At 44.7% G+C, this 17068-nt stretch overlaps 1 protein-coding gene across 1 annotated transcript in view; it reads left to right on the forward strand.

Moving 5' to 3' along the window:
* The first annotated feature begins 2724 nt into the window (after positions 1–2724).
* Positions 2725–17068, forward strand: part of GFOD1 (glucose-fructose oxidoreductase domain containing 1) — a 69640-nt gene continuing 55296 nt past the window's right edge. The window contains exon 1 of the mRNA XM_040547937.1: positions 2725–3218. Coding sequence (XP_040403871.1) covers positions 2966–3218 — 253 coding nt within the window. The 5' untranslated portion in view covers positions 2725–2965. The remainder of the gene's footprint in view (positions 3219–17068) is intronic.

Raw genomic sequence — 17068 nt, forward strand, 5'->3', positions numbered from 1 at the left:
TGGTGACTTCAGTGGGCTCTGGACAGAAACCTGAGCGACATGTGGGAAGACCTTCACACATTTGAAAAGTAGATTGAGGACTTTTATCTGCTAAGGGCTGATCTGGAAGACCACTAACTTTCTGCATTTTACTTAAGCCAACTGATAACAAGCATTTGCACATCACATACGCTTGATTGATCCTTTCATCCTTTGCTATATCTTTTTATGTCTAGTATTTTTGATTTACTAGCTAGGCTGATAATAATAAAACTATATACAAAACTAAATAAAAGTTGAGTGCAAATAGTTAAATAAAAAGTAAAACCCCCAAGGATTTTTGATTTTTATACTCCCAAAATATAATAAAGAAGAAAACAATATAGTCCTATAGAAAGTACCACAACATATCTGGCATCCAACTGAAAAGATGGTTTCAAATCTTTGCAAACAACACTACCAGAATTCTGTAGAGGAGATATTAAGTTAGGATTTCTCACATAAAGTCGGTGATGTTGTTCATTGTATATAGCGTAGTGACCTGGAGCTGCAGAACTCAACTGAAATATGTAATAGGATTAAAATGATGACTGCAACACTTTTCTTATTTCCTGCAAGTTGGTTTCATTTACAGAATTTAGAATCAGAAAAGGGCCATGTGAGCCTCTCAAGTTTATTATTATTATTATTATTATTATTATTATTATTATTATTATTTTCTACAAGCAACTTTATGCTTATGCCAATAATTTATTTCAGGCTAAGAAAAACATAACAGAAGATCAAAATTATCGTCTGTCACAGAAATCCATGTGCATATGTATTCCTTGAAGGAAGCTGTAGCAGCCATAAGAACGAAATGCTGGCTCTCTTGACGAGACTGGCAGACTAGAAATAGAAAGATATTAAAGATATACTAAACACGGGAGGCTTCAAGGTTCATGGAATACATGCAGCCCATGAAGCCTCAGTCCTGGTTAGACATGCTTTCAAAGCAGAGCACTTTGGTGCTGCCTTAACCTCTCCTGCTTTGCACACGAAAAAAATAAATAAATCTTGCCTGGATTTGATAGTAAAGTCAGCAGAAAGCAGCCAGTACAAGCAGCGCTGTGGATGTGAGCACAGATTCTGCCGTCACCGATCTTGGCAGTTGTGTGTATTTCAGAGAGGACACAGTCAATGTTACTCAAAATAATCCTGCACTGGCTTCCCTCAGCCCTTCTGGGTGCTCACAGGGACAAGCAAATACAGGGTGGTTGCCCTGTTTCATGCAGTTAATTAAGCAGTAATCGCACCTTGCTCCAGAACAAACTGGTATGGGGATGCCCATGAGTCCCAGCAGCACATGGGGGAAATGCAGCCCCAATTCAGACTGGGAGTTGTCACCTGTTCAGGGCTTGGCTTGGCTAACTGGGGTTCTCCAGGCTAGGTGCTGCTTGCTCAGTGTAACTCTGCAAAACTATGTTACCCTAACTTGAAAATAAATAAATAAATAAATAAATAAAATTGAAAAGTAAAGGAAGCAAAAATTCTCTCTGGGAAAATGATAGACTTGGCAGAGTGTAATAATTTCACTCCCTAGTCCTCAATTCCCATTTCGTCTGCCTTACTGAAAATTTTTCCAGACAGTGACCTGATATAGATCTTCATAAACTTGTCCTCACTAAAATAATGAAAAGTCTATAGTTACAAATAGGAATATGACACCAACTTCTGTTGGGCCTTCACCTATCTCCTCCAGACCTGTAGACTGGTGACTTTTGGTCGACTTTTGCAAGCAGCCAGGCAAACCTTCACCTATCTATGACTTTTTTTGGGGGGGGGCTTTTACGAGCAGCCTACAAACAAAGACTAGCATCAGGAATAGTATCAGGAATAGTGTAGCCAGCAGGAACAGGGAAGTGATTGTCCCCCTGTACTCTGCTCTGGTGAGGCCACACCTCGAGTACTCGCGTACAGTTTTGGGCCCCTCACTACAAGAAGGACATCAAGGCCTTGAAGTGTGTCCAGAGAAGGGCTACAAAGCTGGTGAAGGGCCTGGAATGCAAGTCCTGTGAGAAGCGGCTGAGGGAACTGGGGTGTTCAGTCTGGAGAAGAGCAGGCTCAGGTGAGACCTTATTGCTCCCTACAGCTACCTGAAAGGAAGGTGTGGGGAGCTGGGGGTCAGCCTCTTCTCACAGGTGATGAGTGATAGGACTAGAGGGAATGGCCGCATGTGGCACCAGGAGAGGTTCAGTTTGGAAATTAGGAGACATTTCTTCACAGAAAGAGCAGTCTGGCATTGGAACAGGTTGCCCAGGGAGGTGGTGGAGTCACCATCCCTGGCGGTGTTCAAGGAAAGATTGGACGTGGTGCTGAGGGACATGGTTAGTGGGTGACATTGGTGGTAGGGAGACGGTTGGACCAGATGATCTTGGGGGTCTTTTCCAACCTTAATGATTCTATGATTCTATGAGGAGGACACTGCAGCACATTCCTCCTGGGGAGGCAGCAGAAACCTCTTCGTTTTGGGGAGAGTCAGCGTCCCTGCGAAAATGCAGGAGCACCCTAAAGAATGCCGGAGACTCGAGGAGCCTGAGGAACCCTAACGCGTCCTCCGTGCGCCCTCAGCCTCCACGGGCACCAGAGGGGCAGAGCCACGAGGGAGCAGTAGCCAATGGAGAGGCGGGGGCGGGTGAAAGCCCGGCTGGAGGCGGGGTTGCGCCTCCGCCCTCTTCCCTCTCCCTCCCTCCCCCCCGCCTCCCTCCCTTCCCCTCCTGCGGGCGGCCGTGCTCGACATGGCGGGGGCGCGGCGCTGAGCCCCCCCCGCCCTCTTCCTCCCCCCCCCCTTACGACATGGCGGCGGCCGCCGCGCAACTGAGGCACCGCGGGGCGCCGGGGCCTGCTGCCGGCCGCAGTCAGCGGGGGCTGCGTCCCCCTTCGCCCGGAGCAGCGGCGGCGGGGTGCTGAGGGTTCGTCCCGTCCCGTCCCGTCCCGTCCCGTCGCCATGCTGCCTGGCGTGGGGGTGTTTGGCACCGGGCTGACGGCGCGGGTGATCGTGCCGCTGCTGCAGGCGGAGGGCTTCGCCGTGAAGGCGCTGTGGGGCCGCACGGCCGAGGAGGCGGAGGAGCTGGCCGGGGAGCTGAGCGTGCCCTTCCACACCAGCCGCATCGACGAGGTGCTGCTGCACCACGACGTCGACCTGGTGTGCATCAACCTGCCGCCGCCGCTCACCCGCCAGGTGGCCGTCAAGACGCTGGGTGAGCTCCTCTTGGGGGGGAGAGGGGGAAGGAGCAAAGCGGAGAAACCCCCCCCACCCAAAAAAAAAAAAAAAAAAAAAAAAAAGAAACGGCATTGCCGCGCACGAGGGGATCCGGGTGCTTTGTGCCCCGCTGGGTGTTGCGGATGGGGGAGTCGGGGGTTTGGGAGAGGTGCTGCTGGGGGCTCGCTGATGCAACCTGCGAGCAGCAGGCTGTGAGGGAAAGAGGGATGATGAACAACAAAAGGAAGGTGGTACTGCGCCACACACACATCCCCATCATCACCACTCCATTGGGGTCCCTCCTGCCCCCCAACGTTGGCCAGTTGCATGCCTTACGGGTAGTAGAATATGGGCCAAAACACATGGGATAATCATAAAATAGCGATTAACCACGCCATAACACGCCATGCACAGCATTTTTTTAGAGTGCATACTCAAAGGATTATTATATCCGGACCGATCGGCACCTCTTTCCCCCAGCTATTTCAGAGGTGATTTTTCTTACTGCTTGATTTCTGAATTCAAGCACTGGATCTGTAAAAATGAAGTTCTTGCGTGTTGACACAGATACAAGCAAGGGACAAAAGTGGCAGTTCCTGAACTGCTGAGAGGAGTACCTCACAGCTCCCAGCTCCTTCTCCCGGTCCTGCTTTGTGCTTCATGCCTCTGGAACCGGCGAACCAGGGAGTGATGGTTTTGCTTTAAGCCCCTGGATTTGACATTTCGAGGGGAGGAGTGCAATGCATTCATCAAGTGGGAAGGGTTCAAAATCCTCTGGTAAGAAGGGGCAATGCTGTCTGTCCTTTGTTGAGGAAAACAAAAGCTGGAAAAACATTAGTTTCTATCATAAGGAAAGGATGGGGGTCTTTTTTTTTTTTTTTAAAAAAAAAGCAAACAAACTTTGTTTGTTTGTTTGTTTTTCTCTTGAGGCCTCACACAAGAGGCATGGTATGGCAGCTAGTGATAGCACATGGGCAGAGAAACCAAAGGTTTTACTCACAGAGGGAGGCTTCAGGAAGACTGAAAATGATGTCCTGCATTGCAGCAGAAAAGACTGAAGAAAGGTGTGGATAATTTGTTGATACACCCTGGTCTGGGTTACATGTGGACAGAGGGATATCTGGCCTGGGAGGATACAGGGACCAATCCTCTTTTTTTTTTTTAATTTTATTTTCTAACCTGTATTTTACTTTTCAAAGTGACTTGTTGCCCAGAGCTCTATTTTCATGTGGGGCGGTTTTGTTATCAAAAAGAAAGAGCACAGGGAAGCAGCTGCTGGTGTCTCCATCGTATGCCTGTGTTTGCATGGTGAATTTTCAGCCCTTTCAGCTCGCTGGCCTATTTCGGGTGCTGGAGGTAGCAGTGGGGCCGAGCAGGTGTCCATGCAGCTGTGTGTGTGGGCTTGGACAATGCCACAGGAAGCACACAGTTGCTTCGTTTTCACTACCATGTCAGGTATGTAGGCAGGTATTGCTGCTGTAAATATGTTTTAGGCATGCTGCTAAAACACAAAAGTGTGAGTAACAACCCTAGCTGAGGAAGTTCCCAAAATATCCCTTCCTGGAAGCTGAGAGGTAGAAAATGGGGGGAAATAGGGCTTTAAACTTGGCATATTAACTTTTCCTCTAGCATCTTCTGCTTGCCTCTGTTAGAAACAGGCTCCCGAGCTGGGTCTGGCTCTGTTCTGCAGTGCTTAGCAGCTAGACCAGTGCTGGGCAAGTTCAAGAGAGAACCTGAAACAAGGGGCTGTTTTGGACAATGACCCAAAGCAAAAGTAAAACCTGTGGCATTTTATGTGAAAGGCACTGGTGTTCTCTGCTGCTTCTCTGTGAAAGGAATCTAATTCCTGTTTGTTTTTACAAGATGGGGCTATCGGAGCCTTCCTCTTTCCTGCCTCTAGTCTATCCAGCTTGCTAGGAGTTACTCTGTGTATTGCTGTTTGTACTAATTCCCTGTAGTTGTGGCAGCTAGGTGCTTGCATAATGCAAAGCTGATGTCCCAGCTGACTTGCTGCTTGGTGGTCGAGAAACATTTGGGTGAGCATTTGGATGAGCGTAGAAAACAGTCTGAGTGTTTGAGTAAGGGTGTTTTTTCTCCTCTCACTGAGTAGAAACATTTGGCGTGTTTGCCAGCAGTGGTCTGCTTTTCCCATGCCTGTGTGCATCAGCAATACTGCTGGGTCCCAAGCCTGACCAGGAATGGGGGATGTGTTTGCAAGCAAAGATAAAATGTGTCACCAGGATCCTTACTTGTGTTTAGCATCTGAAGAGGTCCTGGTTCAGATGATACAGTGTCACTCTGATTCACCTCATGCAAAATTGTCAACACGTGAAATTTCTCAGCGTAATCTCTCCGTCTGCCCCTGTTCAATTAAATACGACTTCAGATCCTGACTGAAACTTGCTCTGTATGGCTAAATAGCTGCTGCATCACGTGAAATGGTTTGCTGCAGGTGGTCCTGAGAAGTCTTTGATGGTATTTCATCTTTAAGTTTTAGGGGAAGTTGCAGCCATTTCTGTGCTTCTGGTTGCATTGGTGCTTAAGTCAACTCAACTGAAGAGAATTTATTTCTGAGGTTCATGTAAATGTTTCTGGGGAGCAAATGTTTTGCTTTTGAGGAGAACCAAATGCCAGATGTTCTTCAAGCATGTCTCTGGAGATGTTACCCTGTTGACTGTGGTTGTGCTTCCTGTCTCATCTTAAGTCATGGGCAGAAATGCTAAGTTATGTCCTGAATATTCACTGTACCTATTCACAGCTGTGTCTACACAGTGTTATTTTTTGAAATGTTTTTATCATAGTAGTGCCAGGTAGGAGCCCTTTTTATCTGTGGACTGTACAGGCACGATATGGCTTCCCTGTCCACCAGAGTTTGTTCCTCTTAAGATCCCTTAAATTTGTTTGCTGACTGGTGCTTCTATACTTGATTGTGGTCACGAGGGAGCATCTTCATTTAGAGAGGAACATAAATTGTGCTGCTGGGATCCTCACCGTCCCATTATGCAGGCAAGCAGTACAGGCCTGTTGTCAGGAAGGTGTTCGTGAGAGCCCCATGTTGAAATGCTGGACCTCCTCCTGAAGTGGGAGGATCATCGGCTACAGTGAAGTAATCCACAGATCTGACGTAATCTGTAATTCATTTGCTCATTCCTTTGCACCTATACAAATCATTAAGAGGTTGCAAGGTTCTAGCTGTGGATCTGCTTTTGTGGTCCAGATTTTGTAAAGCGATAAGATGCTCTATTAAGGTAAAATACTACCACAATTATTTATTATTAATAGCAATGCAATGTTCGTCCTGCAATACTGAGTTTAAATTTGACCTACCAGCAGTGACATTGAGCAGAATGAGCTCTTGTGCTTGGAAGGCAGATGACTTTGCTGCATATTAAATGTGAATTATGGACATCTTATTGCAAAAGAAAAAGTCAGATGAAGTGCTGTCTATCTTTAGTCTGCAGAGCTAGGAAAGGCTACAATGCCTTTTTTGCACATGGCATACATGAGAAAGTGACTCCAAAGACCGTGCTGGCAGTCAGCTGCAAGCCTTCATCCCACTTGAGTGATGACCATGTGCATTAAAAAAAAAAAATGCAGAGGATAGTCCAACTCTTTCTTTGCCCTTTTCTCTCTGTACAGCAGACCTTTAATTCCAGTGCTGTTCCTGTAAAACTCCTCCTGAGATGCTGTGGGATTGGGTACAAACTTGTTTCCTTCCTGGCCTTCAAATCAAAGACACTTCTCCATTTTTCCCAATTGTCTTGTTCTGCTTGTATTTCATGAAAATAAATGCCAGTTCAGTTGTTGTGGCAGTAGTGTAGGCTGGATGCCCAGCATGGAGTGGACTGGGGTGCTGGGGTGTTGAACTTGCACTGCAGTAACGCACCCAAATTTACCTAGACTAAGGAGCAGCCAGCTGCGATCGAAGTCCTTGCATTAAACCAGGTGAGGATCTGTCAGAGAGTACCATGCCCTGTAGCTGTCTTGGCTGAAACAGATGCCTGCCTAAGTCCTCAGCCATGCTTCTACCATTGACCAGCAATGCGGGGTGCATGGGCACCCTGCTTTCATCTGCTCCGCTGCTGGGGCTCTGACCTTCAGCAGATTAGGGGACAGCTGTGGTAACATCTGGAATTGCCAGTGTTTGATTTGTCAGGCTTCATTAGCCAGCCCATAGTCAGCATGGTAATGTTTTGATGAGAAATCAGACTTTTTTTCTTCTTTGAAAGGGGACTTTTTTTTTTTTTGTAGGCAAGGTCTTGAGGCCGCTATCTGTTTTTCTGCGCTTTGAACACTACTCATCTCTGACTATTCAGGCCTTACATTGGTGTTAGCAGTGGTGGCAAGTACAACTATTTTTCCTGCTGTCTGCTGTTTGGAGATTAGCAGACAGATGGAAAGAGCTATTTCCATCACAGGTCCTTCCAGAGCATCCTTGTCAGTGCTAACAGCAGCACAGGAGCATTAGCAATGCCATCGTATCTTGGTTTGGTGTTGAAAATGGCTGAAAGAGTGATGTAGCTCTTCTAGGCACAGCTGCTGGTATGGCTGGCAAAGATCTGTCTGAAGGAAGTAGCCTTAGCTAGGAAAGGGCTGGAAATAGCAAAACCATCTCCTATGAACAAAGCAGTTATTAGTGCTAAAAGCGTGCTTGTCCTAGCGTAAACATATGTACCTGTTGGCACAGCTGTGTTAGTGAGGATCACCTCTTGGGTTTCTCATACTGGCACAATTTGTAGAGTAGCTATCACAGGCAGCAGGTTGTATGATTCATTTATTGGGTGAGCCATTTTTGGTTTGCAGTACTAAGTAAAGAGTTTAGTTAGCTTAGTTGCTTTTCTAAGCTAAAGACTGCTAAAAAAAATTGAAACTAAAGGTGTAAACCAGCTTTATTCAAGTGGTAACTTAGTGTTTTTCACATTTAATTAAAATTACAGAAAAAGGTATGCTTATTCCAGTTCTGTTAAAAGAGGATTGTGCAATCATGTCTGCAGAGTGCACTGATATGGTTAAAATGGGACCGTGGTATTGTGGATGCTGTTGAACAAGCAGAAAATGTGTAACGTGGTTTTCTTCTATGAGAAGATATGTTTATACAGCTACAGCTGTGCCGGCGCTAAATATTGTAAGTGTTTAACTTCTGGAGTAAATTATTGTGTCCCTTGCTGATGGAGCCCTATAACAAAGAAAACAGAAGAAAACAGATCTTTTATTATTATTTTTCTTCTTCGCTTGGCTTTGTGCCTCTTCTCTGATCTGTAGTGGCCACCGTAGCACCTGCTGGGGTATTGAGTTATCTGGTCCGTCCCCACGCCCTTATCTCAGTGACTTTCTTTTATGTTGCTGGGTTTTGGGACTTGTGGTGGTGGGTGGTCTAAGTCAAGGATGGGGGGACTTCTCTTGAGTGAGAGCTTTGCAGATGAAGGACTTGGTCCTGCCTCTGTTGTTTTGAGCTTCAGGACAATGTTAAATAGAAGATTTAAGAAAGAATGTGTAGATGAATGCAGAGAAAGGAAAATATGCTGGGCGAATAAAATCACAGAATTGCCAAGCTTCCCAGTGTTGCTCCCGCCATCCAAGCCCTCTTAGGCTTAAGACTGGCTCAACATAACAAGACATTTGCAATGTGACTCCAGGCATGGGTAGCTGAGCCTAAACGCATTGTACTGTCTGCTTATTTGAGAGCTAGGTAAGTTGTGCTGAGGCCTATTGCAACTTACTGTCCTTTTCTCTGTGAGTATGGTAGATTCTGCCCACTTAGCAGTAATGGTGGCGAAGTCCTGGGGATTAAAATGGAGTTAAATTTCTAAGGCAGCCGGGACTGGTATTTTCCGTGGGCTGCTGCAGTACACCACCACCCTTCACTGTTATCGGTTTGCCACAGCATTGTCCATAGTTGCTTAGAATTGTTCTGGTTTCCTCAAACCACCAAAGCAGAAGCATTTACCCTAGTGTGTTTTGTTTATTATTCATACAATAAGCCTGTAGCTCATATGAGTGAGCTGTCAAAGTCACAGACTTAATTTACAAGGTCAGCATGCATGCATGTAACAAAACCACTGTCCCTACAGAAAATGATTTCAGGTCTTAAGTCTTGATTTAAACAAATTGATTTAAATAGCTATGTAATTAAACAGGAACAATCCCTTGTGTAGGTTCCCCAAATTGATTTAAGGCCTGGTCTGCACATGGATTTTGTACCAGTATAATTATGACTGTGAGGGTTATGATTTCTTTAATGTAATAATTGTTGCATGGCCATTAGAAGTCCATCTGGTGTGAATGCTGCTCTACAGGCATAACGGTTACTGCCTTTCCTATGTAGGTGCAAATTGTTGGTTGTATATACATGTGTAGCATCCTGCTGGTGTGACAGTGTCCTTGTTACAGGTGTGGTCCACCTATCACTATACTGGTACATTTTAGGGCCAGCTTTTAAAAATTATCTGTATGCAGGACTCAGATGCACACCAAGTAAGTTTGCAGATGATACAAAATTAGGAGGAGCTGTTGACTCCCTTCAGGGTGGAGAGGCCTTGCAAAGAGATCTAGATAAATTAGAGGACTGGGCAATCACCGACTGCATGAAATTTAACAAGTGCTGGATTCTGCACCTGGGACAGGGCAACCCTGGATGTACATACAGACTCGGGGATGAGAAGCAGGAGGAGCAGCCCCTTAGAATGGGATCTGGGGGTTCTGGTCAGTGGCAAGTTGAATATGAGCCAGCAGCTTGCCCTGGCAGCCAAAAGGGCCAGACGTATTCTGGGTTCATCAAGCACAACGTTGCTGGCTGGTTGAGGGAAGGGATTGTCTTGCTCTACTCTGTGCTGGTGCAGCCTCACCTCGAGCACTGTGTACAGTTTGGGGTGCCACAGTATAAGCAGGACATAAAACTATTAGAGAATGTCCAAAGGAGTGCAACAAAGATAGTAAAGGATCTAGAGGGGAAGATGTATGAGGAGCAGCTGAAGTCACAACAACAGCTTGGTTTGTTCAGAGCAGAGCAGGCTGAGGGTAGGCCTCATGGCAGCCTGCAGCTCCCTCATGAGGGGAGCAGAGGGGCAGGTGCTGAGTTCTGCTCTCTGGGGACAGCGACAGGACCCGAGGGAATGGCATGGAGCTGTGACAGGGGAGGGTCAGGCTGGGTGTTAGGAAAAGGTTCTGTACCGAGATGGTGGTCGGGCACTGGGACAGGGCAGCGGTCACAGCACCGACTCTGCTGGAGTTCAAGAACCGTTTGGACAATGCTCTCAGACATATGGTTTGATTTTTTAGGTAGCCTAGCAGGGAGCCAGGAGTTGGATTGTATAATGCTTGTGGGTCCCTTCAAGCTCAGGATATTCTGTGATTCTATGAGCTGTACTCCATATAAAGGCTGATGATGCATCAGTTTAGGTGATTTATTCTTGTGGACATTGGGAGGAAAACAGTTTGGCTTTTAGGTTGCTGTGAATTTGGAGGCCTTTGAGCAATAGCCCCCAAAGGGTTTATAATTTTTTCCTGTGTTTGTTCAGGCTATATAGTGCAGTGTGGCTGCACTAAGAATATGACGATGAAGAACAGGGTTCACTCTACTGCAAAACTGGTGCTGCATGCCCTTATCCCTCCAGCGTTGCACGTGGTGATTGTAAACATAACAAAGCTGAAAAGTTGTTCTCTATCCTTGAGCACCACGGGTGCTTCCAGTAGCTGCAGTGGAACTGGCATCCAGGGTAGCAGAAATACAGATTTTACATCAGATGCAGGTCTGCAATCTGATCCACAGGCTAACAGGAATTTTATGGTATTGTCATGGACAGGATCACAGGAGAGAATGAGGGTATACCCCCCTCTTCTCTGCTGGAAGGAGCAGCCTTCATTTCAGCACAGCCAGGGCTAATGTTGAAAGTTATTTATCAGGCATGACTCCTAAGTCTGAGCATGGTGATGAGCACAGAAAATGAAAACATGGTCTGAGGAACTTTCAAATGAGGCAAGTAAATGGGTCTAACGATTGGTAGTAATATAAGAATAAACATAATGATTTAACATAGGGAGCAAAATTATTTTGGCCATTTGCTACTGTGCTAGAGTGCAACTTCAGGGTAAAAACTGGTGCCTTTAATTCCATCACGGCAGCAATCACAGCTTTAGTGAAGCAGATGGGGGTGAAAAAAAGGTAGCAGCTTTGTTTTGCATTCTGATGTTTCCATAGCTTTTATCAGTAATAAAGACCCTTGTTTTGGCACTTCCTTGCAGTGAATGTTTGGCAGCCTCTAGTGCTTCCATCTGGTCATTATTTGCCAGGAAATGCCCAGAAGGCAGGTCATAGTTGAATTAAATACTGTCTTTAGGGTACTGGGCTTCACACAGCTAATGAGAAGCCTTAATATAGAGAGCTTTTCAAAATCCAAATAGAGTCAAGCAAGGACAGAGAACCATAAAATAGTAGTTATCCTTGCTGTGCTGAAGTGACATTGCTTAAAAATGTGAAACAGAAGGCTAGACCAAGCATTCAATTTCTTCTCTTGGTATCTATTTATGTCTGTGTTATGCACACATATGTAGATATATATGCATAAAAATTAAATAACATTCAGGTGAAAAATATTTAAATTAAAAATTCCTGGAAGTCCCTCCCATTCCTTCACTTCCTCAGTCCATAAGACACAATGCAGTTGTTACTGGTTTATGCGAGGGTGGGAAAGAGGAGACAAAATTGCTTAGAGAACATCTGGAAAGTGATTAGGTATCCACAATGCTAGCCAAGCTCCTGTACATTAAAATAAATGGTAGAAACACGTCTGTGAAAGATGTATTTAACAGCTCAGATTCTAATCTTGCTTACTCCATTTTGAATGCAAGTAAAGCTCTGCTGGATCAAAGGAAATAGTTGATGTTACAGAGAACCCATGGTGGTCTGAAAGAAAAATCTAACCCCGCAGCAGGGAGGGGAGGCTGGCCTTGTAGAACTGTGTCCTCTGAGCAAAGGCATGTGTCCACTTAAGTGATTGGTGGCAGTCTTGGGACACAGTTCTGCAAATTTTTGCTTACTTCAGTAGTCTCCTTGAAGATAAAATCCCTGATTCCTTACAGGGAATGTTTGTCAGGCATAATAATTCACATAAGTAGGAATTTGCTTGCAAACTTCTTTTGCACTAGTTCAACAATAACAACAAAAAACATAGCTACATCTGTGCAATTCCACAGCTCAATATGGTTGTGCTTGTAGAACATGTTATGGTGGCATTTCTGTAGGAGTAAAAAATAAGATGGCCAGTATTTGGAGCAGAGGTGTGCGCCACACCTCCAGTATTTGGAGCAGAGAAGTGTTAGCCACAGCCTCTGAAACTCAGTGGGTGAATGAGCGTGACAGGACTTGCTGAACTCTTTTGTGACTTGTTACTTGCTTTGAAGGAACTTGAAATTTTAAGGTTGTGAAAGACGCTTCATTGTTAAACAAGATGAGATGCCCTGATAAAGACTCATTTCTAAGGCAGAGGGCTAACTGTACTCCCCGAGATTAGCTTGTGGAAACAGGATAAAACATTGTCCAAATATATGCAAAGGTGTCCTGAGTTTTGTATCCTTGACGCTTGGGTAGAGCTCATTACTGATGTTGCTGAAGAATTCTGCTTAAAAATCAGTGTCATGAGATGCTCCGTTTGTGCGGATGACATTCTACTTTGCTAGACTAGCCAAAGTACATTTGTACATGGTCTGTGACTGCTCCATAGTTTGAGAGGACCAAGGACCTGAAGTGTTAAGACTGGCTGTAATTTTTGCTGGACTCCATCATTAATTTTTAGGAAAGAGTGTTTTGATCCATTGTGTGCCTAAAATGAGGAAAGTCTTACATGCTCATGAGCCATCTCACTTGCGTGCAAGCCCAAGATTCAGTTGGCTTTCCGTGCTGCAAGCATGTGTTGCCAGCTCATGTTGAGTTTTTCATCAGCGAACACCCCTGATGGTTGAAATTAAGGTCAGTGCTTCTCTTGTTGCTGTCCCCTTTTAATGTGCGTGGGGCAGCTTTTGAAGAAGCTACAGGAATTTTGTAGAGACTTCCTTCGTTGGGGAAGATTTGCAGCTGGCATTTAGTGATCTGTGACTGTGTTCAGTTGTAGGATTGTGTCTGGCACTGAATATTCTGCAGGTTGTTATTGAAAGTAATCATTTTCCCAGTGTCGGGCCTTTATTCAACAGATGCTACAAAAATCTTATTAAGCCAGCTTGCTATGAACAGTGATGGCTCAGCAGCTGTGAGGCTTGTGTATTTATTTTTAATGAAGTACGGAGTTTCTCTTTGGTATATGTTATGACTCTCTGCATGCAGGGAAGACCTTTTCTTTAGCAAACATGTCGAGCCTTTCTGAACTACTGGGAGGAGCTGTTTTTTTTTTGGAAGACAGACAATAGCATACACGTACGTAATGTTGTTTGCAAGTACAACCTTGAGCATTGTCTTAAGCCAACGTGAACAAGTTCAGATTTGCAACTGCTGTTGAGCAGTGTTCAAATGTACAAAGATGTTTAATATCAGGTCTTGGCATTTTTCAGTCCTGTCCAGTCTTTCAAGGCTGCATGCCCATGGCCTTGTGGTTTGGGCACAATAATCTGAGGGTGCTGGGCAAAAACCAGCGTAGTGTTGGTAGTTACCGAAGCCTCCACATGTTGTAACTGTGCTTACAAAGAGTTTGCACCAAACGGAATTGGGTTGCAAAGAGCCACATGCAAGGCATTTCCCTCTCTGGCTACACCTGCATGTCAGTGCATTTCATTCGGTCAGTAAACAGGCAGAGTGGTTACAAACATTCCCAGTACTTGGTGCTCGAAGGAAAACTGTGGGGTAATGCTCTACCCCTTGAATCTGATTTTGGCAAAACATTAAAAGTACCCGTGAAGCATCTGAAATGCAATGCAAGTGCAATATTAACTGACTTTGTGAACACTGCAATTTAATGAATAGGGGGAAGAAGTGGATTTTGAGGCTTTTGCTTGCTTTGGGGTCGAATTCCTCTTGTGTCTCCTTTCACTGAAAAGAAGAAAATTAATTGTACGGGAAGTACTTAAGCTGTAGGGTTAATTTAGTGACATAAAAAAATGTTTGGTTTGTTCGTTTTTTGCTGCTAAATAACGTATTTTGCCAAGGCAGTACACGCCTTTCACCCTGTATTCGAGAGGACTGTGTATTTCCAGAATCCTCCCATCATGCGCACATGCTGAAAGTTTCCTGCTTGTCAGTGTTGGGTGTTTGCACTGCAGCTCAGGACCAGCACGATTGTGACCAATACTTCTGGGTTTTTATAACTAACTTTCTGATCTAAGTAGGCTAGCCTAAATTGCATCTGCATTGTGTGGTGCTGGAAACTCTGCATGTAGGAACCGATCAGATTGCATGGATTATATTCTTGTGATCATAACAAGTGCAAACGTGCATATTCTTATGTGTATCAAAATCTGTTTAGAAAGCACTTGAGATGGTTTTGTGCTGCAGCATGAGGCTTGTGAAGTCACTGTGACTATTAATGCAGGAAAAGCAGAACGTGATCCTCTCTGCAAGTCCTGCTGACAAATAAAGATACATGAGTTTGCAGTTGAGTGTTTTTCAGAAAATACATATCTCTAGTAATATGCGTAACCTTGTGGTCTCTCTTTTCTGTCTTTTTTTCCTTTATCTACTCTTTTATTCCTGTAAAACCTGTTAGGGCCTGAAACTATTATTAGGGAAATTAGAAGAGTGGATATTGCGCTACTTCCATTTGCTGGCAGCAAACAGTGGGTGTAGCTCGAAGGAAGATGACCACAGAGGAAGGAAAGTCAGAAAATGAGCTTCAGACTAAGACAGAGTCTTTGTACCTCTGACTGGAAAACTGCACCATGAGTCTCAGATTTAATTTAATACAGCTGTGCTGTCCTGTCTCTAAACTTGTAATTACAAGACTATGTGAGTTGGATTGAGGTGGGCACTAGTTAGGATATTGATTAAAATACCATGGATGATGTGGGAAATGATATCCCTTACATGATGTATGTAAAAAAAAAAAAAAGTTGGAGAAAAGTTCCTTTGAAATCACAGGAGCTGTTGATCTTGGATCTTGTTTCTTTTTCTCTTCAGCATTCAAGCAGCTGTGAATTGCTTCACAGGGTACAAGGTAGTGAAAGTTCGGGGTCATAAGTCAAAATGAGGTATTTATAGTCAAATATTCATCTTAGTAGGATTTAAACAACTTTCAACTCGCCTGTTGCTCTTCAGACATACAAGCCAGAAACACAACTTGTGTGGAATAATCAGAGATTTCTCTCTGGGTTTTCTAGAACAATCTAATATATGGTGTTCATACTTGTATCTACCTGTGCGGCAATGCAACTCAGGCTTTCTCCCATGAAAATATTTATGCATTTGTTCTTCTTTGCTCTACCGGTGTTTCGGATTAAATTACGAAGAGGTAGGGTAGCTGGTGCCAGGAATCTGTGGGAGTCTTGTTTCTTGTTTCATAGGTCCCACAGCCCTTAATGTAGAGTTGTGAAAATACCCATCTCCTTCTGTGCTTTTTCAGAGCTCCAACGAGGAGGTATACAGCAACTGGTTGACTGGCAGTGCCTCCAATAGCTGCTGGTGTCAGAGCCCCGTGATTCAAAGCACGTTCAACAGTGAACGATTGCAGGCAACATTAGGTTGCAGGATGCTTCCAGAAAGTGAGACGTAGCTTGGGTTAGGGCAGGAGGAGTGAGGGTCATGAAGTATTGCCAGTCCTTGGCTCAGCATGTTGCATGCTGTCATCCTTGAGGATTTTGAACAGTGTAAGGAAGAGTAGGTGAAAGGGGGAGACTGTCCTCTACTGCCTCTTTCCTTCCTGGTAAGGTATTTGGAATGGTATTTGTGTATGACTGCTCCTGTGTTAACCTGGTTAAAAAAAAAAAAAAAAAACAACTCAGTGTTTTCTGATCATGGACTCATTCAGCTCAGTGTGAAAATGACTTTTAATTACTGGAGGTGTGCTTTATACTTTTAAGTGCTGAAGGGAGAATTACTTAGAGGCTGTGGCCTGTCGTGCCATGGGTTTGAGCTTTGGGCCTCCTCCTCTTGCGGACTGCCTCAGTATGGCAGTGGGTATTTCTGGTTAAGTATAGGAGGGAGTTTGTCTGCTTGGGTGGGATAGATCCATAGGGCCCCTTGACCCGTAGGCAGCTTGTCCCTGTCTCTTTTGATGAAAAGCAGGGGAATAGAGGCAGGTGTTGCTAGTCATCAGTGCAGAGATGACTCTTAGTTGGTGAGAGGCATCCAGGAGGACTCCAGCAGAAATGCTTTAAAGGTCAGATCCTAATAGGTCTGCAGCTCTGGAGAACTCATTGTCTCCACTGAAATTTTTAGTCTTTCCAGATATTCCAAGTTTGCCTGCCTAGAGCTTGACTGGTACTGGGAGTGTGTCAGGACTCCCAGTCATGACCCCGGAAGAGCTTCTGTGTGCCTGAAATCAGAAGACTTGAGAATCTTTTGATTTGCTACTGGCAGAAAGTCATCTGTTTGAAGCTGCTTGATTTCCAGCAATTTTTGTTTTGTCCAAAAGTCCCCCCCAAAACTGGTCTTCTACTGAACACAGCATTACACAAAATGGAAAGCCAAACCCGTTCTGTTGCATTGTTCTGAGACTTCAGTGAGATTAGAAAATAAAGGCCAGACTGAGTTTTTTAAACGAATATGTTTGATGTTTGTGGTGGTTTGTGTTGGTGTTTGCTTTATGGCTGATACTTTAATTGCCAGGTTTTGTCTTGGAGTTAAGGTTAAGCTGCAAAAACTGGAAATGAGATAAAGATTGGCATTCATGAAGGAAGTGTGTAGTAGGACGTGTCTGTGCCATACTGCTG

This window comes from Cygnus olor, chromosome 2 (genome assembly GCF_009769625.2).
Source record: "Cygnus olor isolate bCygOlo1 chromosome 2, bCygOlo1.pri.v2, whole genome shotgun sequence".
Taxonomy (NCBI): Eukaryota; Metazoa; Chordata; class Aves; order Anseriformes; family Anatidae; genus Cygnus; species Cygnus olor.